The sequence below is a fragment of the Phyllosticta citribraziliensis genome (assembly GCF_038025025.1).
Source record: "Phyllosticta citribraziliensis strain CPC 17464 chromosome Unknown J3D65scaffold_19, whole genome shotgun sequence".
NCBI classification, from domain to species: domain Eukaryota; kingdom Fungi; phylum Ascomycota; class Dothideomycetes; order Botryosphaeriales; family Phyllostictaceae; genus Phyllosticta; species Phyllosticta citribraziliensis.
Window position 1 is genome coordinate 1 of NW_027117356.1, and position 27,065 is coordinate 27,065.

The window sequence follows — 27,065 nt, forward strand, 5'->3', positions numbered from 1 at the left end:
TAGGTGTATTATAAGAGATAAGTAGTAGGGAAAAGAATAGCTAGGTAGTATCTTATTATATACTATATAAGTAAGCTAATAATCTTACTATAAAGCTATTAATAGTCTAGGTCGTTCTTACTATTATACGCGCGTAATTTATAGGAATCTATTAGTATAAGGACGCGCATAGTATTACTTATACTAAACTATATAAGAACGTTTTAAATATATCTACCTTAGAATAGTATAATTATACTATTTATATATTAATTAATATAAAGACTAAGGAAGTAATATAGTTAGCCTATATCTTTAAAGTAGAACTTAGTATTAAGTAGTAAGATAATTTTATTAACTTTAGACTTAGTTTTAGTAGTAATATAGAGATTATTAATATAGATAAGGATAAATATAAGCTTATCCTAGTATCTTATAATATAGGGTTCTAAAGGGAGAGAGTAGAAACCTAAGTAGTATAAGAAATTATAGAGGCACTAAAACTAAGTAAGTAGTAACTAGTATAAGCTATATAAGGCTCTTTAGAGATGCTAAACTTATTATAGGACCTAGTATCTAGGAGGTATATAGGTATAGACTAGGTCTTTTAGTAGTATATTAAGGAAGGCTATCTTAATATCCCCTTACTTATAAAATAGGTAATAATAGATGTTAATTACTAAAAATAGTATAAAAGTAGGAAATATAATAACTAGTAATAATACTTTAGATATATTAAATCCCTTATATTAAAGATTACCTAAAACTATAATATAGCTCTTATAGATAACCTTCTTATCTAGCTTATTAAGCTTATAGACCTAGACCTATTATAGTAGTAGTACCTAAGAGCTATCTAATAGATAGTTAGTCTCTTTAAAGGTACTAGTATTAGTTAACTCCTATATCTACTTATCTATAAAGGGTCTCTAATAGATAGATTTTAGCCCTATAAGGGCCTTATACTATAAGTAAGGTAGAACCTTATTAGTAGGGATGGCATCTTATTAGTAATAAGTAGTATTTTTTATAGTAATAAAGGCGCGCACGTAGTAAGTAGATAGTTAAGGAGGTTAAGTATTATCTAAACTATATTTCTTATTAAAGAATTATATCTTAGTATAAATCTACTAAGGGTATTATAATAGTACTATTAGTAGTAGAGTAGGTATAGGTAATAGAGATAGTAAGGGTAGTAGTAGGGTTAAAGTTAGGTTAGTAAGTACTAAATTATTAGATCTAGTATATTTATTAGCTAGAGAGATATTAATCTAATCTATTTTATCTACTAATAGTATAATATCTATAAACGCGTCCTCCTTACCTCTACTACTAATATTTATACTACCTATATTAGACCTCTCTACTACTTTAATTACTTATTCTACTATATTATAGATTACTTTAGTATTGCCTTTAAGAGCGTCTTAAACTATTTTTAATATAAGATATATAATAAGTATCTTATTATTACTATTCTTAACTTTTCTATCTTCTATATTATTTATAGTAGCTATTAAGTCTAGCTACTAAGGAGGTCTAAAATATATATCCTAAGTATAGATAACCTAGTTTATTTAAAGAAGATATACCTAGAAGATATACTTATAGTTATAGCTAATAAACTATCCTTTTTCTACTCTTATATTAAATTTAGTGCTCTTAAGATACTTCTTAGCTAGGATATAAGTATATATAGTAATACTAAAGACTAGTACTAGTAACTAGATATCCTTATACCTACTAATAGTATTATTAAAAATATTAACTAGTATCTTACTATTAAGTATATAAGTAGGAAGATAGTTAAGAAGATATACTATATATTAATAGGCTTCTATCTATAATAATTAAGGCATATTTAACGCGATACTTATAGAGCAGGCTATACTAGTAATAAGGTATATAGATAACTTACTAATACTATTTTACTTAGATAAGTATAGTACTATCTTTTTAACCTTAATACCCTCTATCTTTACCTATACTAGTAGCTTTTAGCTACTAAACTCTATACTATTATCTATTTAGAGGGCTTAGATCTTATATTAGAACTAGGTTTTAGTCTATTTACTAAAGTTTTAAATACTATTAAAGGCGTCGCCCTTAGTCTTTATAACTAATAAGTATTATAGATATAAGTAGTTATCTATAAATACTACCCCCTAATAGTAGCTATTATAGCTAACTATAAGTAGTCTAAATATATTAATATAGATATATCTAAAGGGCGCGTCTACTTAAGGTATTAGTTTATATAATACTATCTAGTAGGACTTAGCTATATAGTAGGATTTATAATAGAAGTCTTAGTTACTAGTAATAATAAGTTATCCCTAGTACTAGAGCTTATTAAGCGCGCTAGTATAGACATGCCCTAATTACTAGTACTATATCTTATATATTACTATAGGAGGAGTTACTATAGTAAATACTTATACTATATAATTATTATTAATAACTATTAGAATATTTACCCCTAAACTATTAGGGCAAGCTATAATAGCCGTTCTATAGTTTTATATTTATAATATAGAGATAAGCTAATCTAGGTATAGTCCCTTCTACTTAAGTTTTAAAGCTAAGATAAGACTAACTATTAGTACTAGAATATATAGAACACCCTCTATTATAAGAGTATTAACTATACTATTTATAGGATAGTAGAGTATAGTATTACTATAGCTAATAGCTATTACTATACCTAAACTATATACCTAGACTAGCTATATAAACTATAAGTAGTTTATTAGCTTAGTTAAATTTAGTATATAGTAGGTATTAGCCCTAGTATTAATAATCTATTCATCCTTTATTAAAGCTAGATATAGGTATAGGGTAGTAAAGTAGTTTATACCTTATACTAAAGGGTTAGTTATTAATATTATTATTACTATTACTACTATTAGTAGTTTAGAGACTTAATTATCTAGTATATAGAATACCCCTAATACTAGCTTCTAATAGGTAGGATGGTATTTAAGGTAAAGATAGCTATACTTAGCCTTAATATACCCCTTCTTTCTATAGTAATTATAGGTAGCACAGTTAGACTTAGACTACTTAGTAGACTACTAACTAGTATAAATAGTAAGAGCTATAGTACTATTCTTACTAGTATATTTAATCTTATTAGTTATAGTATAGAAGAGATCCTTAAACTTAGGTATCTCCTTCTTATTATACTAATTTATATACTAAGTTATATACTAGATAGGAATATTATCCTATAAGTTTTTTAAGAGTAGAATATAAAGAATCTAGTCCTTAACTTACTATTAGATATAGCTAATATAGGCTTACCTTTATTTATATAGGGTATTATAGAATTCCTTTACTATTATAAAATTACTATATTAATAGAAGATAAAGTCCTTAATAATATTAGCCTTAGAGAGGATACTCTTAGTATTATATATATTATAAAGCTTCTACTATATAGAGTAAGCTAAACTAGTATGCCCCTATAGTGCTATTATAATAGGAAGTATAATAATTATTATAAACTAGTAGATAATATATATATCCTTCTTATAATTAGTAGTATTTTTTAGCTTATCCTTAAGTAGATAGGTATAATAGAATAGACTAAGCCTTATCTTAACTATTATCTTAAAGGTTACCTAGTTAGTAGGGCCTTTAAGTAGCTAGATGTTCTTTAAAGAGATACTAAACTTGCTATTATTTATAATTAGGTCTACCTCTTCTTTAGCCTTAGCCTGCTTAGCTAGTATAGAAGATGAGGCGGTAGTAAAGCCTAAACTACTAGATAATAAGGGAGAAAGGGAAGGTAAAGTTATAGTAAAGGTAATAACTATTAGTATATTACTTAGAGTTATAGAGATAGATAATACTAATAAATTTACTAAAGAGTAGGAATTATATAAGATAATAAGGGATAAAATAATAAAATAATAAAATAACTATTAGTAATAATTATATAGATGGTATTATAGTATAATACTAAAATAAGCTAGATAAGTAATTTATATATATAATATAAGGGCTTATAACCTGATAAAGTAAGATGAGAGAACTAAAGACTCTATTTAAGGCTACTCTAAGAGCTATCTATATACTGCTAAAACTGCTAGGGGGAGTAGTAGCTGGTGTTAACTACTAATAAGTCCTGAACTTATTGAGATATGTAAAGCTAATAGATAAGTGTATCTTGACTAAAGTAGTGAGTTATTATCTGGATAAGCTGTAGTTATCTAGGTGAACTGCAGCTAAGACGACGCGACGGGAGACTGCTTGGTGTTGTTATACAGGACCACCAACAAGGGCCAAGGCTATTCGATTGGCCTGTTTCATATTCCAAGAGAACATAATCGGCTCGCCGACCGATTGGCAAAACGAGCTGCCAGGAATGATCAAGGCGAATGAGTTGACGTTGTTGGTTCATGTGACTGCAGATAGCAGGAAGGCAGGTGGTAGGGAAGCTTCCGAACGGCTTTTGATTGTTCTGCCAGTCTCTTCTGCAGTCACTTGAGAGAGCAACACCCATTGTCCGGACAGATTTTGCTCTAACTTTTATCAGTCGACTCATTGGGTTTTAGTCCACTCGAGATCTGGCAAATTTCAAAGAGCGAAACCCAACACTGGACAGAGTAGAAGAGAGCGCGGTATCAAATGAAAGCAATTTGAAGTTCTGATTTTTTCGTGCTGCAGGACCTTGGAAGTGCTTCTTTATGAAGATTCGGTGTAATGGGCCGCAGATCGCTCCGGAGCCACCAGACTGGTGCCGCTGAGCTGCTCGAACTCTCCAGATCTTCCACTTCCAACGACGTGTTTCCCGCGGAATCTGTTGTCAGACAACCACGGCTGGCAGCCGAATCTGACATGGACGCGGACGCGGAGGCATGTCCTTGGCAAGAGTCACCCAAAACCCAATCTTGCCGTCTGCTCGATCTACTGCATCACTCCCCGCTTCTCCCCAACGCTTAATCACTGCGTCTCCCATCTTCTTCGTCCGCAGACACATTTCGACGCGCCCACGCTCAATGCGGCTGGAGGACGACAACAATCCAAGCATCAAAACCCTGGTGACCAACCCACAGGCCATGGCTTCAACGACCAACGCGAACGGGCCCTTCCGGGCGAGCTGCAAAACAAAATCTTCCAGTACTTAGACGGACGTTCTCGTCTGTTCCTTGGAGCCACGAATCACTACTTCCGCCGCGTAGCTGACCTGACGAGGGACGAGAAGATCACCTTACTCTTCTCCGGCGAGCGCCCCAATGCAGTCTATGGCTGCACCATGTGCTTTCGACTGAAGCCATACGAGGACTTCGGGATCGCTCAAGTTACCAAAAAGCGTGGCCAGGGCCAGGTGGAAATGAGAAAAAGTTTTTGTCTCGAATGCGGGCGCTCAGAACGAATATATAAGCCTGGGACCGTGGTGAAAACATTTCTCGATGAATAATGTATTGGTAAGCCGAAATCTGCTTTTGTTTGTGGCACTCCTACCAAGGTGCTGACCTGAATAGACGACATTTTCTTCGTCATTGGACACGGGCGGCTGTAGTACTTACCAGGTATACGCCCAGTTTTTGATACTCGAACATCTTCATTCGATTCTATCAACGTCAACCTTCTTGGACCTGGTATCAGAGCATGAAGCTGCATCCCGATACGGCGATGTCCGCTCACTTAGGTTTCTACCCCTGCAGCTTCCGCTCCTCAAGCTTTGAGTTACTCTGACCAGTGCGTGAAGCTGAATGCGTCAATGCCCAAACGCCCGATGGCGATGAATACCCGCGCAGCTTAAGATCTCCACTCCTCCCGCTGTCGTTCACGTTTCAAGCGTCCCTCAGTTTATTACTTCTAGCTCTCCATTTCCACCTCTCAGTGCGAAAAACAGCCGCATCACTACCAAGTGGCAAACAACTACTCATCATGTCTGTGGCCGTCAACAAGAACGGTCTCTTCGCGAAACTGCCCGGGGAGCTTCAGAACCGCATATTTTCCTATCTGGACTATCCATCTGCCATCTTCCTCGCAAGGACAAATCAATACTTCCGACGCGTCGTCAGACTTTCGACGACCCCAACAAACGCGGAGAGACTTGCAATTGTCCAGATCCTCGAGCTGAGTTTCGGAAGCTTTCTCTTTAGGTTGTTCGCTTGCACCACGTGTTTTCGACTGAAACCTCGCGAGGAATTCGGCGTGGCGCAAATAAAGAAGCACGGAAAAGGCACTCCAGAGAATCCGCGATCTTGCCATCGATTTTGCCTCGATTGTGGCATCGACGAGGGATATTACGGCGCTGACGGCGCCTCCAGGGAAGTGAAGGTTTTTGAAGAGTACAACAATCCGCGTAGGTTACAGTATCACTTCTGCTTGTAAGCCCCACCTGCTAATGAGCACGTCTAGAGAAACAACATTTAGTCGAGTATGTGAGAGGGGAGCGGTACCTGTTGGCCCGTCAAAGCGCACCAAAGCCAATTTGATCGTACCACCAACGGTATCATCGTGTGAAACCGTCGAGGTTTTTCCAATTGGGATCACGCCATTACGTCCGAAGGACTAATGATGCGAATGTCATTCTGCCAACCTCCCTCGAGAAGCTTGGTCAGCGGGTATTTGGATCAATTTTTCCTCAGCTTACCGTAGAAGGACTGTGCGAGAATTCAGGATGATGCTAGTTGAGCCGAACAGGTCAACTCAATCTCCCACATAGTTTCTTGACTGATAACGAATCTGCCAACCTCAACCTGCGCGGAACGAGCAGAACTCACGACTGTCGCCATAAAAACATATGCCCATGCGCGGGTGGAGTTCTACATTCCGTGCAGAATTCTCTACTACCGCAATTTCGTCAAAAAGCACCACCAAAAACGAGAAAGACAACCCACGACCCAGCACTCCAAAATCCACCAGCCCAAACAGCAGCAACGCCTTTCCCTCGACGCGCTTGATTCGCCATGCATGCTCATCCCACCGGGCCCTCTGCTTCTCCACTTCCCCCACATAAAACGCGATCGATCGCTGATCACCGGGTAAACACTCCGCCGCCCCCTGCCAGCCAGACTGCCAGACTGCCTGGCGCATAAACATGCAGGCAAGCCGTGACGAAACGCGCAAACCGGGTGATCGACGCCCTGGATGTCTGCGTGCCGTTTCCCTGCACAGGAACTGTGGTACCGAGCGGCCGTGAAGAAGGGGCGCAGAAACGTGGATCCCGGGTTTGAATTTATGGTGGTTGGGTTGCTTTGCCTGTCTTGATCGACTGTGCGTACGCACGCATGAAGAGCTGGGTCTTAATTGACGAGATATTCGTGACCAGGCGGTTTGAGACGAGTTGGATGGTTCAGCGTTGCTGTTGGTCGGTACCCGCATTCTCCTCCACCACCTCCACCTCCTCTTCCTCAACTGCAACTCACAACCCACCATCTTGCCCTTCCATTCCTTTCTCACCTGCACAGCGCCCTTGTACACAATCCCCGTCCCATCCCGCCCCGTTCTCTGCATCCCCCGCACGCCGCACCCCACATTGCGCACTCCGTACGGGTAAACACTCATCAGGCACGCCCCAGATCGCCCGCACATGCCGGAACAGGCAGCGTAAGCGAGGCGCAGGACCCAACGGGCGCGCGCCCTAGACAGGGAACGTGTAAATTGTGGCGCTGAGGTTGTTTGGACGACATGTCGTTGATGAAGTGGATGAGATGGGTTGAAGGGGGTGGATTTGGGTTGTTTTTGAAGAGAGGATGTGGGGGAATTATGGATTATCGTTGTTGGGGTGGGGGTATCTAGATGTCTGTCTACTTCTACTTTATGCTGCGTGGTGGCGCGTGTTTTGCGCCGCCGTTTTGCGGCCGCCTCTGCTCTGCTTGCTTCCCTTCTCTTCAATTGCGTCTGCCATGCACAGACAAGTCAGAATGTGTGCCATGCGATGCGATGCAAAGCCCATCCAAGAAAATGCTTATCCACGTCATTCAACCAGCAAGCCGAAAGATTCCAAACGCCAAAGAAACATCATCACGAATCGTGCCCTCTCTTCATCCCTCACAGGGATACTGGCTCTTACTCCGCAGATGCGAGCCCCAGCGCATAAAGCACCACGGGATAACCGCCATAGCGACCGTGACGAAGCCCAGCAAACTCGTCGCCCAGCCCGTCCCCAAGTTCTCATACATCTGCAGGATGAAAAGCGGGAACACGGCGCCGAGGATGTATCGTAGTAGAGAGCAAGCCGCCATGGCGCTGGCACCGTACTGAGGGCCGTACGTGTTCATCAGATATGCGGTGCACGCCATGAAGATGAGCAGGTTGGCCGTGCCGAACAGCGCCTCGCCGATGATGGGCACGATCCAATGCACGCGGTACTGTGCCGTCCAGCCGAAGAGGAAGAGCGCGATGGGCAGCATCACGGTTCCGGGGTAGGCGATGTAGAGCGTGAATTCGGGCGGCGGGTTATAGCCTGTCCGGAGTGGTTGTGCGTGCGCGGACTCGACAACACCGGATTCGAGGGCGCGTGGGTCGGCGGGCGCGTCGACTTGCGTTGATGAGGTGCGGTTGCTGGCGTTTTGCAGTGCGGCCTGCTGCTCTTGCTGGGCGCGCCAGCGGGCGACGCGCGGCTTGTCGAAGAGGATGCTATTCGCGGTGATGGTTGTGAAGCCAATGAGGCAGCCGGCGGCGAGACCGAGGAACGTGAGACCTTGGGAACCAAGAGAGAAGCCGTAGAATGTTTCGAAGACGTAGGCCGACGACTCGAAGAAGGCGTATTGAACGCCGAAGATGAAGGCGACGTAGAGACTGAAAAGGCCGATGATGGGCTCGGTAAAGAGCATGTGGACGGGACGACCAAGGGTGTTCATAAGCACGACTTGGATTCCTTGCGCTGCTTTCGAGGCGCGCGAAGCCGCGGTTTCGGTGCGTTGTAGTTCTGCACCGCGGCCCTGTTGTTTCTTTGCACGAGTCTTTAGAATCTGCTTCTTGTACGTCTCGCTCATGAAGAACGCGGGCGTCAAGAAGGCAACGACGAAGAAAAGAATGACCCATTGCGTCCACCGCCAGTCTTTTCCTTCGACAACAAAACCTCCGAGCAGAGGCCTGTCTTGGTCAGCAGAAGCGCAAGACAAATATGGATGATGCTTACCCAAAAGCAGGTCCCAGGAATGGCCCGCATACAATCAACGCTGTTGGCACTGCACGTTCATGGGGTGCCCAAACATCGGATATGCTGCCGTTTCCTACACTGAGTGCAGGGCTACCAAAGCAGCCAGCAAAGAAACGACAGACAATCAAAGCAGTCATGCTTTGTGAGAATCCGGCACCCAGCGTGAAGAGTGCAAAAATAGGGGTACATGCAAAATACACTGCGCGCCGACCAAAGTTTTCGCTGCACGGTGAAGCAATAAGAGGTCCAAATGCGAGTCCGAGGGTATAAAAGGAGAAAGGTAGGATGGCCACGGTCGAAGAGACGCCAAACTCGTTCATGACTTGGGTGCGACCAGGCGTGTATATGGAGGAGGACAGGGTGCTGCTTCGTGTCAGTCGGCTCCCTCCATCGACTGTGCATCGACGTACGTGATAAAAGCAATGCTTGCTACTTCTTGTCAGCACAGGTCGATTAGGATAGATGAGAATGTAGAGTCCTACTTGGGATGAACGTATGGAGACATCTTTTGGCAAATGTCCAGTTGTGCGGGTTGGCAGGGTCGTCGGCCCAGTCAATCTTTTCGAGCACCATATTGTCCTCGATGTTGTCGTCTTCATGGGGTCCAAGGTCCCCGGGGTCCGGAAGACTTGCCTGGGGAGCTGAGCCATTATCAGGAGTGGGCTCGCGAAGACTGGTACGCTTTTCGTCATCCATAGCCTGGAACCGCGCTAGGAAATAAAAAGTTGCAACGCTGGAAACCACCAAGGATCATCAGGGTCGCGCCGTCATTAAGTATACCAGTTTCTTCAGCGGTCAGCCAGGCCCAGGTTGCCACTTTTGCAAAGGCGCAGCTTGAGCAGCGCGGCCCAAGGTCCACTCTCCAGGCATGCGAGCAACAGACGGGGCAACTTGTATCGCACGGGACGCTGCATTTTGGACGTAGGGCTCCCGGGTTCAGGGATTTCATGCCAGTTCGGACCAGCGATGGTGTTTTCAAGCGTCGGGAGCCAATCAATTTTTTCCTTCTGTTTGCAGCTCGTTTCGCGTATCTACATGTTGTGCTGGACTTGGCCGTAGCTCGACCCACCGTCACGCCAGTCGGGCTTCGGGAACGAAACACGGGAAGTAGAGGTGATTGACCAAAGCACGCAAGTCCGGAGGCCCGCCGCCGCGAAGTTGGAGGAAATTTCGGTCGCAGGTCAAAGGCTGTCAACTTGACATCACTGCCAGACTGGCTTGCAGTCCCTCCCTCGTCGTCGTTTCGATGATTGCTCCGTGGAAATGGGCTCGCGGAATAGCACCGTCAACGTCTCTCGCGTCTCTTATCGTCCAGGGTGCTGACGTGCTGCAGCATTTCCGCGCCGCAGTGGATGTCGGTGTTCGAGCGGCTGCAAGGAGAGACAGAAAGCCGATGTCGCAGGCGACGGGGGTTTGTTGACTTGGTCATGTTGGAGATGTTGCAGTTTTGGACTCGTCGGGAGCGCAAACAGGCAGTTGATGATTGCCGCAGGGATCGGCAGAGCCTGGCCGGCCCGATGCCGCCCGGCTGCCGGGGACGGCAGTCAACACCACAACACCATCATGACGACTGCACTGTGTACATGTACAACCGTCAGATTGATTTTCGCTCGGCTGATTCTGGTAGTAAACATCACTGGCTGAAACCTCTTCATCCCAGATATCATGGTCCAAGACAAACACCGCTGACGTCACCAATCCAAAAGCGGCAAACGAGCGAAAAACAATGAATTTTCGAGAGCGGTCGCAAGCACTTTGCTTCGCTCGACCTCTACAATCTTCCTACTTGATATTCCCTCTCTTTTCCTTCTTCTGTCTATCTCAGCCTTTCAATCTGATTCCAGAACGTTCTCCGCGTTCCCTGAGAAATCCACCTCTTGAGCCGCGGCATCCCAAGGCAACCTAACCTGCGAAAGAGATTCGCTAGACAATGAAATCTTCCCCAAAGAGAAAAGAGTGATGAAACCCATGGTTAAGACACTCCCGTCGCCGGCGCGCCGGCATTAAGGCCGCTTGACACTCGCGGCAGAGCTCTCCAGGCAGTGCGTCAATCTGGCCGTTCTTCTCTTCTGCTGCTCCTCTCATAAACAAACTTGCAGGTTCTGCAGTCGCGGTTCATCACACCGCGGGAAGTGGCTGGCAAGAGATCCAGGTACTTGGACTTTTCGTTTTGAAGTTCGCCGGGATAGCATAGATCCGTTCGTTCTTCTCATTCGCTGTTTTCGAAGGCATGGCTGATGGAGAGCATGGAAAATAGCGATGTCGTCGTTGGAAGCGTGTTGGGAAATGGAAGTGTTGCTGAGGGAGGAGGGGGAGATGTTTCTCGGAATGACAGGCTCCCGTTGAGTGATTGTGACAAAGGCAAACCACCACATTATCGAGCGATTGTTGTAGCAGTAGGGTCTACTCAACGTCTTGGTCGTAGCTTGGAGTGACTTTCGAATTCTCCGTCGTCTGCGTTGAATAAATACGTCGATTGCGAGTGCGGTATTTGCTCATCGAGGCGGTGGTCATTTTAGTCTGATTCGCCTCGGGCTATGCCTTTGCTGCTAGCCCAAGACTTCTCGTCTTCTTCCCTGAGCATTTCCCACTCATTGTATTTGACGTCTCGACAGAATTGATCCAAACCAAATTCGTGCCATGGCCCAAAATCATCGCATTGGTCCACTTCGTCTACATTGCACGGTCCGAGCTCGTCGCATACGCCACAGTTTGGATGACAGCGTCCGTTTCGCTTGCAGTACGCACACTTTTGGCATCTTTGGCAGAACGCTCCCTCCGTGGTCGTAGAACCGCAGCAAAAAATCCACTCATCTCCATATGTGCACATTTCAGCCATGTCTTCGGGAGAGTATGCCCCGGTCTTCATACCACAGTCGACACAGAACTGTAAGCGTGTTTTCATAGGTGCATCCCTCCTCAGGAAAAGGACAACTTTGCTCTGAAATTCCCAAGCTGGTTTCATTTGGAAGCATATGATGCAGCCGTACATGGGCGGCTTTTCACGATTCTTAGGTAGGCCCCCAAGAGAAACCAGAAATTCGATTCTCTCCTCTTTCATGAGGTCGGCGATGCGGTGGAAGTAGTGGTTCGTGGCCGCGAGAAAAATGGAAGAGCGCTCGTCGAGGTATCCGATGATCATGTTGTGCAGTTCGGGAGGCAGCCGATCGAAATGGCCATTTTTGGCCGCCATGGCCAAGAGACTGCAAAGCCAGATGTTGCAGTCTCGCGTTCGCAGTGTGGAACTCTTATGAGTGTTCGCAGTTGTTCGTGTGAAGTGTCCACTGTTGGCAAGTGTCGAAGGAAGGCTCCGAGCGAGATGTAGTATGTTGCGGGAGCTCGCGGATTTTTATGTAGAAGCCGCATTGACACGGCCGGATTGAGAATCATCAAGAGGGTTGACCAAAAGTTTGGCAGACGTGGCTTGGCTAGTTTCTCGAGTATCCAAATGGTCGGGAGCCAATCGCAGGCGTGAGAACGGGGATCCAGGAGCGAAACCTTAAGTGGCCAGGGCGCTGGACCGGGCAACGCAGGTGAACACATGGGTCATTGGAAGATGCAGCGGGCGATGAAGCGTTAAAGTGCTTCAAGGGTAGGGAGTTCCCAGTCAAATCAAGGTTGCGGATGCTCTATTGTCGAGAGGGACAGCCACAGTGTCCAAGTGGCGATGATTCATCTTCGGATTCAAAGGTCTAGAGCAAAATTCAGCGAAAGAGTGCGATTGTTTCACCAGCCGCGCAAGTTGTAAAGTCAAAGCGTGGCAAGATCTTTGATAGTCGAGGCTTTAAAAGTAACTACGCCACGTGTACATCACCAGTCATTCGCTCCCTTATTTGCAAGCAGTGCGTGAATTCTGAACAATCTTTCCTTTCTTAGGCGCTTGACTCCGAAAGAATGGCCTGGGCCTGCGGAAAGTGGCAAGATAATCATCCGCGGTGTTGTGGACGAGAAGGATCGTTGAGGAAGGAGTAGACAGCGGTTTGAAAGGCGAGATCCTCGCTGGAACAAGGGCAAGCAAATTGAACGGTCCTCAAAAAAGCGATGACATGTCGCTGTCGTAGCCATGGTCAACCGATCTCCTGAAACGTTCCTGGTCTTCGTGATCGTCCCACGTCAAGACCGGAGCCTCAGAAGTTTCGGCTCTTCTGGAAGGGCCTTCCGCATTTCTGGCACGTAGAGAACGAGGGTCCGGGTATTTGTCGCATTTACAGCACATTTGCCCCCATGTCCCCCTTTGGCGAACACCCCATTTTCCACAGAACTCGCAGAGAGAGCAAACCTCACATCGTGGCCCACGTTGTAGTGGTTTGCAGCGGCACCGCCACCAATAGAAATCTTGCCGTTTTCCGTCCATGCCTCTTATCTTGACTTGGGCCCCTGGCGGGTATTTTTCTCCTTTCAGGGCGCATTCGATGCAGAGACGTAGGTGTGCTTCGGAATGGCCCTTGGAGCGCTTCTTCATGACGTACGTCTCCCCGAATTCAGGACAATCCTTCAATCGAAGGCACGAGGAGCAGGCGTATCTGTAAGCATTTTCCTTACGTTTCTCGAGATAGAGGAGGAATTCAAGCTTCTCGGTGTCTGTAGGTGGCGACGAAACTTTGACGACTCGTCGGAAATGTCGGTTCGTCCTAGCCAGGAGGACAGCGGACAGGTAGTCCAGATTTTCGAAGATTTGGTTCTGGAGTTCGCCAGGCAGCTTGCTGAAGAGATCTTCCCCTCCATTCCCGTCTAAGCTTTGAAGAGCATTGGCGGGGACGTTTCTCAAGTGGAATTCGGTCGGTGATTGGGTCGGTGAATAACTTGAAAAAGTGAGTACCGTTCTCGGTACTGAAATCGCAAGTGACCTGGTTTGGGCTGGCGGAATAATCTTGCTAGGCTCGATTCTCGAGTGGGATTGTGGCCTTGGAGGGTATATATGATTTCTCCTTGCTAGAGACATGTTTCTTCAAGGAATATCGATAGGAAAGAGTGGTTAATCGCGTTGGGTGTAACGTATTTGCAGGTTGGAAGAATGAAGTAAAATCAGCAGCGTAGGCAGCGGAGAACTTAAGCCACACAAGTACAAGTCACCAGTTGGGCTTTTGGGCAGTGATGCATCCAGGGCGCTGATAAACCAAGAAGGTTGACGTCCACATAGAGTTCGAAGACGAGATTGGGCGAGGTGCTCGAGTAACCAAATGGACGGAAGCCAATCGCGACAACCGGAACTGCAAACGACCAGCGGAACTTCAACCTTCTGATCGCTTGCACGCACGAGGTGGTAAGCGATTCGACACGCACCCTCGCGATGTCTCACCTGCACGTCTTGTCTTGTCCGCGGTGAATCGTGCGGTCTGAGACCGCTCTTGTATGGTCCAGGCTTCCCCAACCTCGCGCATTTGCTCGCTTTGTTAGTTGACCACGAATTACAAATTGTGAGAAGAATCAGTATCAGTGCAATTCCGATGCCGTCTCCGACCGATGAAGGGTGGACGTCGCCCCGAGAAAACATGCATGACTGAAGAAACAAGAACAGGAAATAGAAACAAGATCTGTCGGAAGGAAAGCGCCAACGAAATCCAGTCCAGCATCAAAGTACACGTAGCAATGAACAACGCCCGCGAAAGGCCTGCCTTTGCTGGCTTCGGGGCCAATCCAACATCCCAAGCCACTGTGGTGTTGTCATTTCGTTTTCTCGCCTCCCTCCAGCATGCTGTTCAAGGTCATGAGGGAGGCCCTCTGCCCTGCCACAAAGCATTTCACGCCGCTCATCGCGAAGTCGTAGTCGTGTGCAACCCGTCGTCAATCTGGTCAGCAGAAAGTCATGTTGTCGAACTGAGAGACGTTGATGGGCGGTGGTGTTTACGCAGGGATGATCTGATAATCATCGAAGTCCGAGGGAGGAGGCGGTGCAGGCGGTGGGCAAGACAGCGAGAACCCGCGCCGTTTGCAGTACTCTTTAGACCAGTCAATCGCGGAGCCTGGTTCGTAAGGCACAGCGAACTTGACGCCATCTACGCATAGCGCCGTTAGCCAGACATTCATTCTCTTCAAGAGCACAGTCCATCCACATCAAATCTCATAGCAGCAGCATCATCCCGCCACAAACTTACCAATCACAACCCCATCCACAAAATACGCCCTCACACTATTGCCCCCCGTGTAAATCCTCCGCGCCACCCCACAGCGAATGCAAAACCGCCGCGCCGCCTCCGCGCCGCCGTGGTCGCGCTTCTTGAACGTCTGCGCGCACCCGAAGCCTTCGAGCGGCAGCAGCCGCACGCACAGCGTGCAGCCGTACATGTTCCCGCGCTCGACAGACAGCAGCAGCGCCACTCTGTCTTTTTGCGAGACGCTGATGATGTGCTGGTAGTAGTGGTTTGTGGCGCCGAGGTGCATGCGGGAGCAAGTGGTGAGGTGGCTGATGATGAGGTTTTGTAGTTCGCCGGGGAGGGCGCCGATGAGGCCGTTGGGGTTGGCGTTGGCGTTGTTATGCGGTGGTGTTGAGGTGATGTTGGCTTTGCTGTTCTTGACGCCGTCTGCCGGTTTGGCTCTCTTGCGACTGCGTTTGCCGCGTGCCATTGTGCGGGGCTTAAAGGATGCTCTGTAGTTGGTCCGTCGCCGTGTACTTGCACTCGATATCCGACATCTCCAAGCTTTGATCACTTTGTTCCAATGAGCGTGGGGAGTCGAAGCCGTTTGTAGTAGTGGTTTGTCGCGGCGAGGGCCAACGCAGCCGGAGAGTCGAGGTGCGCGAGAATCCGAGAGAAGAGCTCCCACAGCAGCGCGCCTCAAGCGCCGTTCTTGTCGCCGAGCACGGCGAAGCGGTTGCAGTCGTAGCCGAAAACACGAACTATATCCTCCGGCGCTGGCAGGCTGTGCGAAAAGGGACGGGCTTTGAAGGCGTCATGGAACAAAGGTAGGTGGAACGGGGAGATAAAGTCTTGTCGCCGTCTCTGAAGTCACCTCACCGTAGCAACGGGCGCACGAGTTGCCAGGAGATGTCGAGTAGCTCGGCATTCACCCAAGCATGGAAAGGCCGTGCGACTTCTGCGTGTATCGATGGATGATGAATGATGGATGCTCTAGAGACAACTGGGTGAATGTTAGCAGAGTGTCGTGCCGCACCGTACGCAAAAAGTGCAGGAGAAGCACGGATGGCTGGACGTGATGGACGACATACTTACCACACGCTTTTCTGACTCTCCTCACCACCACACTTGCACACTGCACGGCCCCAGCAGTGCAACAAGACCAACCATCTCCCATCTCCCACCAATCCCCAATCCCCTATCACCAGTCCCTCAAAGACAAAAACGACAACAAGAGAGCGCAAAATTTGTGATAAAGGATGGGCAGGCATATGAAACCCCCACCCATCCAAATTTCGATTTTTTCCATTCTATAACATTTTTTTCCCGATTTTCCCGTCCCCGACATCTTCTTTTGTACTTTTTGCAAAAAACACGTTGTTCCATCCATCCAACGCCGCCAAACCGCCAGAAGGAGATAAAGAGATGAAGAGATGAGAGTTAAGGAGACAGTGAAATATGAAATAGGAAAGGAAACACCAGCAAGTCCATCTCTTCGTCCCTCGTCCTTTCCCACATCTCATCTTTTCCAATTTGCGTGAATTCTTTTTCTTTTTGTCTTTTTCTTTTTGTCTTTTTCTTTGTGGTTTGCGATTGCGGTCGTGGATGGGTAGACGGGCAAGCAAGCCCAACGACCGACCGACCAATCAATCAATCAATCAATCAATAAACCGATGGTGGTGCGATCGATTATTGCGGTGCCCCTTTTCGCCGTGCCGCCGCGTTGCGTTGCGTCGCGTCCGAATACGCTGTCGACTGGCGTCTGCGCTGCCGAGCGGACAAGACAAGACAAGAGGAGAAGCAGCCGTGAGCGTGCGGAGACAGACGGTCGTGCGGTCGATGATCGCTTGCGCCGTTTGCAGCTCTCGTCCGCCAGCCGGCAGAGACAAGGTGGAAAGGTGGAAAAGGAAAGGGGACAAAGCAAAGACGGTAACAGGGGGAGTAAATAAAAGATGAATGCCGCGCTGATTCCTTCAGCCGGCGGCAAGATGGATCGAGCTGTTGCAACAGTAGTGAAAAGGTTGGTGAAGGAAAAGACATGATGACTTGCTCCGTCGTGGCTCGACCTCGAACTGAGACCGAGACCGACGTGGTTCTCGTCAGTCGTGGACATTTCGGGTTGGAAAACGATGCGAGCCTTGAGCTTCCTGACACCTGTCGCGTGGTCTCAAGGACAAAAATGAGAAAAAGTCCGTTCGTCTTGCAGTCGGGCAGCATCCCAAACAGGGAACAGTCAGAGTCTCGTCGTGGAAAATCCCAGTCAGTGCACACTCATGTGTGGAGTCTCCATCCGTTCTCCCACCTCGTCTCATTCCCGGCGGATCCAAAAGCGGGCAGGCAAAGCAGGAGAGTCGGCACGAATGCTCCTCAGCTGCTCTCCTCCCGTGCAAAATCGGTTTCGTGACAACAACAGCGGCGACAGCCGTGACAACAAACAAGACCGACGACCGCATCCGCCCATCCACGGTCATCGCTTGAGAGAGACCACAGAGATATAAAGGCGTCCAGGTGCAATGTCCAGACTTCTGTGGTCTCCCTCCGTCCAATCGTGGCAAAGGTCGTCCAGAACAGGGCGACGCGAGTCTGTACGCCTTGCTTTTTTCATACAACAGCCGTGATTCTTTTTCCTTCCTTTCAAATCGAAATCGTTTCAAACTTCCATCGGCTCGAGCTCCCTTGGAACAAATCTGTCGGCGAGACGGGCTCGTATCTCTCTCTTGGTTTTGAATGGCTTAATGAGGCCTTCATGCGAAGGCGGAACAACAAAAAAAGGAAAACGTCGAGCGTCCATGTCCCTGGTCAGGTGGACTGAACGATCGTGTCAAACATGCGTCAATGTCCTACAAGTAGAACATGGAGTCCTTCAGCCTGTCGTGGACGCCGCCACGCCAGTGCCTCCTCGGATCGTACTGCATGTTCGTGTTTTCCTTGAGGAAGGAATGCAGGTAAGAGCGACCGCGTTCGCAAACCAAGTCGGCGTAGTACGCCGGCGGGCAAACGGAGACGGCTCTGGTTGCGCGGCCGTACACGTAACACAGGTTGTGCGTGATGCGCTGAAGCTGGTCCGCTCCCAGCTTGTTTTCATCGCGCAGGCAAATGTAGTGCGCAGGGCGCGACGTACCCTGCAGACCGGCGTGGGCGACGAGGAAGAAGTCGAACAGGCGCTCGCCAGTGATGCCGCGGTCGACAACGGTACCGGGCCTGACGTTCATGGCGCGACCTTCTGCGTCTTCAGGCTTCGCGGGGTAGAAGCGCGTGTGTCCGCGCTTGGTGCAGATGATCAAGCTGGACTTGGGGTAGTTCTTCTCGGCGCCGTAAAGCTGCTTGTATGCCTCGACAAAGCTGGGCCATTCCTCGCGAAGGACAACAGGGAATTGCCCCTCGGAGACACCATCACGGTAGATGATGACCTTGTTGGGCAGTGTATTGTTGTTGCGCGCGCGCCACAGCTTGAAGCGCTCCATGATCATTTCTGTGAGGTCGCTTCTGTCGACCATCTCCTGGCGAGCCGTCTGCGTGCGAATCGACGCCGGGTAGTTGTTGAAGTTTGCGTCGACTGATCCGACGACACCAGTGATGGAAGGACCACCGGTGGCGCTGCCGGGCGGCGGGTGCGAAACGTCAATGCCGATGAGGATTGTCTTGTTGTCCAGAGGAGCAAGCTGCTGGATCCGCATGTCGTGGTTGACACCACCGCACTTCAGGTTGAACTTCAGGCCCACGTTGGCCATGTATTGCGGTTGGCCCTTGGGATTCATAATCTTTCTGCTGATGCTGCAGACAGTGCCGATACCGTACTTGACATCCCCCATGAATTTGATCGTGTCGTAAAGCATGGTGTTGTCCGAAGGCAGCAGGACAAGCAGCATACCGATGCGGTTTTGCACCATCTGCTTCATTTTCGACTCAACAAGTTCCGTAATCTCCGACTGATTATACGGAAAACTGATCTGGATCTTTGCTGGAGGGGTCGGGTTGCCCATGCGAACGCCGTACGATTTGAGAGCGTCCCCGAACGTCTTGACCAAGTTCAACGCCTGGTCCTGACTCTGGAATGTTGACCGGTTCTTTTCCTCGACGACAAGGCATCCCCAAGTCGGAATTGTCGCGGGCTTTGAGTACTGAACTCTCGCAAGGTTCCACTTGCCATCATTCGGCACCTGTGTCTTGCCTGCATACTGCAACTGAGGTACGGGCAGGATGCGGGCCTGGACGGTGAGCATGCTACCGCCGATTTGGACGCCAAAGGCACCGAGCGTGGGGTTGTTCCCACGCACTTGCATCACATCAAGGCCAGACTGTGTGATGCTGTTGGCATTGGCGTTGGGAGGACGAGCCGCAAACTCAATCATGAGACGAGTCTGGTTGCTCGTGAGCATCCTGCCTGCAACTTGACCGGGCAGGACACTGCAAAGCTCTGCCGGGATCCACGTCGGATGGTCTCTGGTGCCAACGTTGACGACAGGTGCAGTTGGAGTCTTAAGCGTGATGGAGTATGTCTTGGCAAAGTACTCTGCGACAGAGATCGGCGTCGGCTTGCCATTGCTGGAGCTGCCACTACTGCTGCCGTTGGGGTCGTCGAACAGAAACTTGACCTGTTGCGCAGAAGCGCCGTGGCCCCAGGTCATGAGAGGATCGTTGTTGGCGCGGGCAAGACCGCAAAGGGTCTTGACTTTCCTGATGCGGCGGCCACTTCCATCTCTGGCCGTCATGTAATTGGTTTCAACACGCAGCAACCTGATGAAAGAGTCCAAGCGCATCATGTGCTGGGGACTGCGGTTGGTAGGGCCGAGGTAGTCCTGCATGAGCTCAAGCAAACTTCCGGCTTTGTAGAACGCGGCCGTCGAGACGTTGATGTTGACCAAAAGACGGCTGATGCTGGTCCTAGCACTGGCAAAGTATCCGCGGAGAGCCTGAAGACCTTCGCTCAAGTTGTGTCGCTCGGCATGTCGGTTTCCGTTGATAGGAAAGTACTTGTTCTGTCCAACAGCTGCCATATCGTGCGCAGTTTGGGGAGCCTTGGACAAGATGATGTTGAGGGCCTGGATGGCTTCCTCCTTCAGGGGATATTGAACTCCCATGTTGTCGGACTTGAGGGAGTTCAACAGCTCCGGCAGAGAGACAGTTCCCAGCTCCTCGACAAGGACTGTCTTGGTGTTCTTCATCCGAGCCCTTTCGCGCGCTTCCGACTCTTCTTGTCCTTCCACCCTGTCGGGAATCGGCTCGCCATCCGCAGGATACCATTGTACTTGAAAAGCGCGGCGGTTGTGGGGGCCCTCTGCAAGCGTGACCTTCTTGTTCGTAATCACAATCTGCGAGTAATCGGTCGCACAAATGGCGCTACTCCAGACCGGGTCGTCGAGAAGAATTTCCAGGATTCGCCTCTTCTTTCTCTTCTGTTGCTCTTCGGGCTGGATCGAGACGGCGTATCGGTAGATGTCCGGAGCGTTTTTGAGCGAAAGGGGAAAGTAGTTGGTGTAAACTGTGGTTTCCCTACCCATGGTACCGTAGTCCGGTCTCCTGGCCAACTGGTCCTCAAGACCCAAGGAGGACACCGCACCAACCAAGCTCTTGACAACTTGGTTCTCCGTTTTGGTCACGATTGGGTCCGGCTGGGGAATCTGCGACGGGTTGCCAAAGATGGCCGCAGGGGTGGATTGAGCTCTGGGTCCATGGGGACCGCCGCGATGCGGAGAGGTTCCACGAGAGGACGAGCCCCTGCCAGTGGAGCCGCTTGAAGAATCGCCAAAGGGCCTGCGTCCCCTGAACGAGCCACCACGACTGCCAGAGCCCGATCCCGAGCTGCTGTCGCCGCGACCACCTCCGCCACCTCTTCCGCGTCCACCACCACGACCGCCCCTTGGTGCAGACATTTTGTGTGTAGAGCTAGAAGGCTACAGGAAAGCTCGATGCTTGTCGATTGTCTAGATGCACGTAGTATTCTGATGTCTGAAGATGGGAGGGCTGTCAGTAAATGAAAAAAAAGCTTAAACGAGGCGAATGTATGGTAGGGCTGTCCCGTCCCTTAACCATTCGACTTTTCTAAGAAGCAGACCCTGAGCCAGAGCAGAGCAAACGGAGTTCAAGCTGTTTGAGCTGCTTTGCCGCTGGACAAAGCCCGCAGGACAAAAATTGTCGACAACGCCACTGTGACCTCCAATTGCCTGCTCGCGCGAGCGCTAGAGGAAACAAGCCGCCACAGTGACGCCAGCCCACTCCCAGCCACCAACACGGATGACGAACGACAAAGAAACAGATGGAAGAACTCACCTCAGCTGCCAATCTGGTCGAGGTCGATGGAGGCAGGGAGCGATCCGCAACGCGGAGGACAGAGCCGCCACGAAGGTCGTCGTCGTCGCCCGCCCGTTGATGCGAGGGCGGCACGCAGCGCCGTCAAGTAGTGGGTTGGCAGTTATTTGCCCTAACCAAGAAGGGTCAGGAAATGCTTGGCGCCAGATAACCCCAACGGAGCCCTCAAGCAAACAAACTCACTATTGGTGACTCTGTCAAAGTCAGATCCGCCACAGAACCCCACGAACGGCCAGGTGCAGGTGGCTGGAGGAGAGGTCTAGTCGAACCACAGGCCGCGGAGACGCAACCGACCGACAGACTGGCCGACCGACCGAGCAAACGCCTCAAACACGCAGGCGAGGCGCCACGAAGACCACCAGGTCGTTTGTTGACACTTGGGACAACTGCGGAACAGGGTCCAACCAACCGCGTCTGACAGGCGTGTTCAAGAAGACAGCGGGACGGAGTGACGAAGGAGGTCAATGAACCAAGGGCGAGGGATTGGGAAGGGATGGATAACAATAATGCCAACGAATAGATGGAAAGGGGTGTAGTTGTCGCTGGCACAGGCGAGTGGCAACGAAGAAGCAAGAAACAACAATGAAGCAGAGAGAGAGTGTGGTGATGTGATGGATGGCTCTGATTTGCAGGCGGTGAAGCGGCGAATCGTGGCCGGTGGGGGTGGAGGGACCGCACTGCAGCCACGCCACCCGAAGTCGCGTCGCGAAGTCAGCTGAGTGGCAATTTTCCCAAATGTGTGTGCTCGCCCGTCATTGGCTCGCTTGTGGGCCTTAGGTCTTCAACCGCTGCCATCTCCTACTACTCACCATCTCAACGTTCGAATAGCTATCCTAGGTATGGTTGGCTGAATTGCGTGTAGCTCGTCGCAAGCCCGCAGGCTTCCGTCCCAACGATGGGCGCAAGCAGCGCACAGCAAGCACCCGCTGCGCATCTCATCCGACGTGTCGCAAACAGCTCGACACCACAGTGGGTCGAGTAGCAACGAACGAACGCTCCCGACATCCGGGCATGGTCAATTCAAGGACGGGAAGATTGGGTGTCAGTACGAGTCCACATCAATCGACAAGTCACGAAACAGGAACACCGAAACAACAAAGCGATAGAAGTGCTTCGCAGCGCGACATGTATACAGCTAATCATATATCAGAATCGAACCGGCAGGTAAGCTATCATAGCAATACCACCAACCAACCCGAATCAAAGAGACATTAAGGAGAGGATAGAAAGAATAACGCGAGACCGAAAGAGGGCGAGGAGACGGAAGTTCAGTCCGTCTCCATCCCTCAACCAAAGAACGAAAAAAAAGAAAGAAATCCCCAGGCCCTGATCCAGTACCCAGGTCCGTTGTACCCTGTACCTTTCTCTTCTTTTCCAGGAAACGAACCGGACCGGACCGAACCAACCAGAGACCAAGCAGAGCGAGAGAGACTAAAAAAGAAGCAAAGTTTGACGACCTCGCCGGATCTGACCTATCCGTGCTAAGCTCTCGTTCTCGTGTGCGTGCGCCGGGAGATGTGCAAACCCAAAAAACCCAAGAAAAGGGAAAGCCAAATCCAATAATGCCTTCCCGTGCCGAACCCCAAAGTATACCTACCTTAAGAATGGTCCCCAAGAAAAAAGAGCGCGAGCAACAAATCCAAGAAAACGCCGCGGCCGTCCGCCCGTCATCTATGTATGTACAGGCTCGTCGCATTCATATCGTCACAAACCATCGCCGACGTCGTCACCACGGCACGCTGCTCACGATGCGCCGCCCAGCGCCGCGAACATCGCCAGGTACCACGTGCGGCTGGCGCCGCTGTCGAGCAGGCTGGTGTCGAAGTCGTCGGGCGCAAAGTAGTTGTAGGCGGCCGACGCGTTGACCAGGCCCGTGTTGGCGTACAGCAGGCCGCGCCACCCGCCCGTCGCCTGGTCAATGCGCCCGTCGCTCATGTACACGTCGTACTCTTCTTGCACGAACTTCTTGGTGCGGATGTAGGGCGACGGCACGTGGACGGGGAGCATGTGAATGCTGCAAAGGGCAGGGCGTTAGCAAGCGATCCACGGTTGGGTTTGAGGAAGAAGGAGACTCACCCTTGCTTGTAGAACCACTCGTCGCCAAAATACGTAGTCCAGTCGACCTTGTTCTCAAACAGGATGCCCGTGACCTTGTTATTGATGATTTGCGGCGGCTGGTTCGGGTTGTCCGACTCCATCAGGAAGTAGTTCTGGAAGCTGCGTGCCTGGATCGCCAGCATGAGGTTACCTACGCCCAGCGTCAGTATATTTTCATCTCACATTACATCATCGATGCGGCTTGTGACACGGGGAACTGAGAGACTCACCCCTGGCCTCCATGTTGGCGTCACCAGTCGTCTTGCCCCACATCTTGATGGCGTACGACGCGAACATATCCTACAAGCAAACCCACGGGTCAGCATCCGCAATATTTTTAGATTGTTCTTCAGCTCTGCGCCCCAGACATACCTCGGACGACGACTCCTGATCTTTGCCGTCACCAGACTCAAACAGGCCCTTGGCCCAACTGTGTCCGCTGTGTAACATTAGTCTCGGCTACCGACAGAGAGCTGCTCCGCTATTGAATCACTTACTGGAACCAGTCGAATCCCCGGCTGAACGGAAAGTGCGAATCCATCACCGGGTTGGCAAAGTCGCGCACCAACATGTCGGCCCATGCCTTGTTGGTTCCCGATTTGAGCCAACTTGGGTCCAGAGAACCTATCACGGCGGCAGTGTAGACGCTGTTTCAGGGTCAGCAAATCAAAATTCCAGAAATTCAAAGACTGTCTTACTGGTATCCATAATGGAAGTGATGGTCGTTGTAGTAAGTGTTTCCAAAGTCGGCGCCAGAATCCTTGTAACCAGCGCTGGAAACAACGCCCTTCCAAGTAGGGTCGTAATTGAGCGGGTTAATCTGGTTGTTGCTGATGAACTTTGCAAACTCTCCCTGGAGCAGCTTGAGCCCGGATGCGGCAAGCGTCGTGTTGCCGCCCAGCTGATGCGTGGCCCAGACGATCGAGGCAAACTTGGCAAACGCCTTGCCGCTAAAGTACATGGAGTTGATGTAAGCCTGCGCCGTGATGTTTTGCGCGAGCTCGGATTGCGCGGCGCTCACAATCTTGGATTGCACTTGCGCCGACACCGAGTTGATGGAGCCTTTTTCCGGAGACCAGGGCGCGAAGCCCATGCACGCTGGCAGGTTGCTTTCAACCATGGTCCACGAGTCTTTAACCACCGCAGTGGCGTTTCCCTTGGTTGTTGTAACCAAGGTAATGTCCGTCTTGCACCCAGCTGTTGCTGAGTCGAAGCTTTCCACGTGGTGAGGCAGTGCAAACATCAGCAGTGTCTTCGAGATCAATCCACACTTTGTGTAGCTGTAGGTGTAGCTGCCCGTGTTGCCGTTGGCGGTGGCCGAGATCTTGAGGTTAGAGGGATAGACGCCCGCAGAAGCATCAAAGATGTCCTCTCCATCTTCTCCGAGGTTGTTCTTGGCGATGCTGATGGTTCCCGACCATTTTGAGGGCGCCACGAGGTGCGTGGTTGTAGTAAGGTTGAACTGGGGATAGTCTGATCCGTTTGCGGGAACAGCGTAGGCAAGCCAGGTGGTACCGTCGTCAAGCTCGAGGCGATACTTGTAAGTGTTGTCGTCAATCTGGAAAGGACCAACAACAGCCTTGAAACAGACACCGCTGCTGATTTGCGGAGTGCCACCATTGTAGATTCCAGTCACATATCCCATGCCCTGGACCAGAGGCACCGTAAGCAGTGGCTTGGAGCCATTGGCCGTTGCAAAATTGGCGTTGACGGAAAAGGCATCAAGCGAATCCACCGTCATGGAAGTGCTTGGGCCCAGCTCCGTCGCGGACAGCACCAGAGATTGGATGCCGGCAGGATTGATGTAGTACCTGACGCTCTCATGGTCGGTTTCGGGTCCGAATGTTAGCTGCGAGCGCTCGTTGTGTGCTATCGCAAGTCCGTAGCTTTTGGAGTTTCCGCTTCCTTTGGGCCACCAGACTGAGTAAGGATGCGTCCAGGCAGGTGCAGTAGCGTTGCCCAAAAATAGGTTGGCATAGAATTTATTTGTCTGGTACGGGCTTGATCTCGAGTCGGATATCAGGGCTGGCGATACTGGATGCTTTGGGCCCATGGGAATTTGGCTGGGCGGAGCATTATCGGCTCCCGCAACGGGTTGGAATATGTTGGAGCTAGACGACATTCCGCACGTGGCGTCGGTGGTATTGGTTAGGGTAACGTTGACCCCGGTTGTCGGAAGAGCCGAGGCCACGCTCACCGAGAGCACCGAAGCCGACGGCCAGAGGGTAACCTGCGGGTAGAGCTGCAACGATGTGAGTACGGTTCCTGTCGTTTCGGGTACTGCGGTCGTCGGCGCCGTCGACTGGATCGTAACAGAAACTGTGCCTGTCTTCAACGAAATTCTTGTTGTTGACGAGGGGAATGCGGCTTGTGTCGTGCTCGGCCCCGCTATGCCGGGATCTAACGATGCAGGTAACTCCTGGTCAGTATCTGATGTTGAGAACGATGGCGAATCGCAATGCGTTGTTGAGAAACAAGGGACAATCGAGCTTGAGCTTGTTTGGTGTTTAATCGAAAAATAAGCCGTTGCGCGCGCAATGCTGCTGGGGAAGCCTGCCGATTCTGTGCGTGGCCCCGCCGTAAAGGCGGGTGCGGCCAGCTCGGAACCGAGAACGGAAGAGGAAGGCGAGGAATAGTAAACAATGCTCAACGAAACAGCGGAAGAACAAGAAAAAGAAATCGGGGTTGTAAATGTTGGAATTTCAGATGCGCAAACGGTTGGCAAAAGGGAATTCACCGAGGACGTGGACGACGTAGAAGAAAATGCCTGTCCGGAGGAGAGAATTGCAGCATATACCGTCTGCGTAGTCGTGAAGACTTCACTCTGGCATGTTTCTTCGACGTTGCCCACCTCCCCACGTGATTGGACTGCTGGTAGTCGGTTCAAAGGGTACATACTTGCGGCCTTTTGTCCGGGAGCGAGCGGGTGTCCCTCTGTACAGCCCTCCCACAGGGAGACTGCCAGGGAAAAAAGGAAAATTCGAGAAAGTACAGGAGCCATGGTCCTGGCGTAAGAGAGGGTCTACACAACAAAAGGAGAGTGTCGGTATAAGGTTATAAGGAGAGTAGTCAAGGAAAGTTATAATATAGAAAAAGAAAAGGTTGTCGAGCGGCTTGAACGGTTTCCCGAGCGGGCGAAGAGTTCATATATTCCCGGCCTGTTGATCAGAAAGAGGGTCGTGGCTGGGTCGAGGCAAGTCTCGCCGAATGGTTTGCTAACTAGGGTAAGCGGACGGGTCGGCCAACTGAGTTTATAAAATAGTCATTGGCGAGGATGAGGTGGATAAATATAGCAACAGCTGATGTAGCGCGTGTGCAGCAGCGTCAGAAGACTAGAGCGAGGCCAGGGACAGTGGACGCTTGATTCACTTTGTGAAGAAACCCCCGTTGCTGTTTCTGCAAAGGCCTCTCAAGGTGGGACGATGGGGCTAAGACGCGTACGTTACCAGGTTGAGCACTGCTTAGCAGTGCTTACATGAACG

At 49.8% G+C, this 27,065-nt stretch overlaps 8 protein-coding genes across 8 annotated transcripts; 1 reads left to right on the forward strand and 7 right to left on the reverse strand.

Moving 5' to 3' along the window:
- Window positions 1–5,791: 5,791 nt before the first annotated feature.
- On the forward strand, window positions 5,792–6,686 carry J3D65DRAFT_643221 (uncharacterized protein). The gene is made up of 2 exons (XM_066802074.1): window positions 5,792–6,298; window positions 6,355–6,686. Exons 1-2 carry the CDS (start codon window positions 5,878–5,880, stop codon window positions 6,429–6,431), a joined length of 498 nt encoding a protein of 165 aa, XP_066649724.1. The 5' UTR covers window positions 5,792–5,877; the 3' UTR covers window positions 6,432–6,686.
- On the reverse strand, window positions 6,562–7,429 carry J3D65DRAFT_191848 (uncharacterized protein). Its single transcript, XM_066794348.1, has one exon. It carries the CDS (start codon window positions 7,372–7,374, stop codon window positions 6,691–6,693), a length of 684 nt encoding a protein of 227 aa, XP_066649725.1. The 5' UTR covers window positions 7,375–7,429; the 3' UTR covers window positions 6,562–6,690.
- A 219-nt stretch (window positions 7,430–7,648) lies between these two features.
- J3D65DRAFT_191859 (benomyl/methotrexate resistance protein) lies at window positions 7,649–10,127 on the reverse strand. The gene is made up of 4 exons (XM_066794349.1): window positions 9,586–10,127; window positions 9,514–9,532; window positions 9,083–9,466; window positions 7,649–9,036 (listed from the first exon to the last, which is right to left on the reverse strand). Exons 1-4 carry the CDS (start codon window positions 9,797–9,799, stop codon window positions 7,983–7,985), a joined length of 1,671 nt encoding a protein of 556 aa, XP_066649726.1. The 5' UTR covers window positions 9,800–10,127; the 3' UTR covers window positions 7,649–7,982.
- A 1,491-nt stretch (window positions 10,128–11,618) lies between these two features.
- On the reverse strand, window positions 11,619–12,296 carry J3D65DRAFT_689501 (uncharacterized protein; the record flags this gene model as incomplete). Its single annotated transcript, XM_066803889.1, has 1 exon — window positions 11,619–12,296. The coding sequence occupies one exon, from the start codon at window positions 12,294–12,296 to the stop codon at window positions 11,619–11,621; it is 678 nt and encodes a 225-aa protein (XP_066649727.1).
- Window positions 12,297–13,256: 960 nt separating this feature from the next.
- Window positions 13,257–13,802, reverse strand: J3D65DRAFT_542531 (uncharacterized protein; the record flags this gene model as incomplete). Its single annotated transcript, XM_066796723.1, has 1 exon — window positions 13,257–13,802. A coding segment is annotated over one exon (546 nt), but the record flags the coding sequence as incomplete, so codon positions are not given.
- A 1,341-nt stretch (window positions 13,803–15,143) lies between these two features.
- On the reverse strand, window positions 15,144–15,859 carry J3D65DRAFT_191917 (uncharacterized protein). Its single transcript, XM_066794351.1, has one exon. The coding sequence runs from the start codon at window positions 15,665–15,667 to the stop codon at window positions 15,179–15,181; it is 489 nt and encodes a 162-aa protein (XP_066649729.1). The 5' UTR covers window positions 15,668–15,859; the 3' UTR covers window positions 15,144–15,178.
- Window positions 15,860–18,017: 2,158 nt separating this feature from the next.
- J3D65DRAFT_672744 (Piwi domain-containing protein) lies at window positions 18,018–21,050 on the reverse strand (the record flags this gene model as incomplete). The annotated part of the gene is made up of 1 exon (XM_066803516.1): window positions 18,018–21,050. The coding sequence occupies one exon, from the start codon at window positions 21,048–21,050 to the stop codon at window positions 18,018–18,020; it is 3,033 nt and encodes a 1,010-aa protein (XP_066649730.1).
- Window positions 21,051–23,229: 2,179 nt separating this feature from the next.
- On the reverse strand, window positions 23,230–25,705 carry J3D65DRAFT_562774 (endo-1,3-beta-glucanase Engl1; the record flags this gene model as incomplete). Its single annotated transcript, XM_066797585.1, has 6 exons — window positions 23,230–23,500; window positions 23,563–23,734; window positions 23,814–23,883; window positions 23,956–24,022; window positions 24,081–24,230; window positions 24,282–25,705. 6 exons carry the CDS (start codon window positions 25,703–25,705, stop codon window positions 23,230–23,232), a joined length of 2,154 nt encoding a protein of 717 aa, XP_066649731.1.
- Window positions 25,706–27,065: the final 1,360 nt, after the last annotated feature.

Bases quoted from the DNA above. Each gene is read 5' to 3' on its own strand.
- J3D65DRAFT_643221 (XM_066802074.1), top strand. From the start codon at position 5,878: ATGTCTGTGGCCGTCAACAAGAACGGTCTCTTCGCGAAACTGCCCGGG. The intron at 6,299-6,354 runs GTAGGTTACAGT...GAGCACGTCTAG, and splicing joins TGAAGAGTACAACAATCCGC to AGAAACAACATTTAGTCGAG.
- J3D65DRAFT_191848 (XM_066794348.1), bottom strand. From the start codon at position 7,374: ATGGTGGGTTGTGAGTTGCAGTTGAGGAAGAGGAGGTGGAGGTGGTGG.
- J3D65DRAFT_191859 (XM_066794349.1), bottom strand. From the start codon at position 9,799: ATGGATGACGAAAAGCGTACCAGTCTTCGCGAGCCCACTCCTGATAAT. The intron at 9,037-9,082 runs GTAAGCATCATC...TGACCAAGACAG, and splicing joins TTCCTGGGACCTGCTTTTGG to GCCTCTGCTCGGAGGTTTTG.
- J3D65DRAFT_191917 (XM_066794351.1), bottom strand. From the start codon at position 15,667: ATGGCACGCGGCAAACGCAGTCGCAAGAGAGCCAAACCGGCAGACGGC.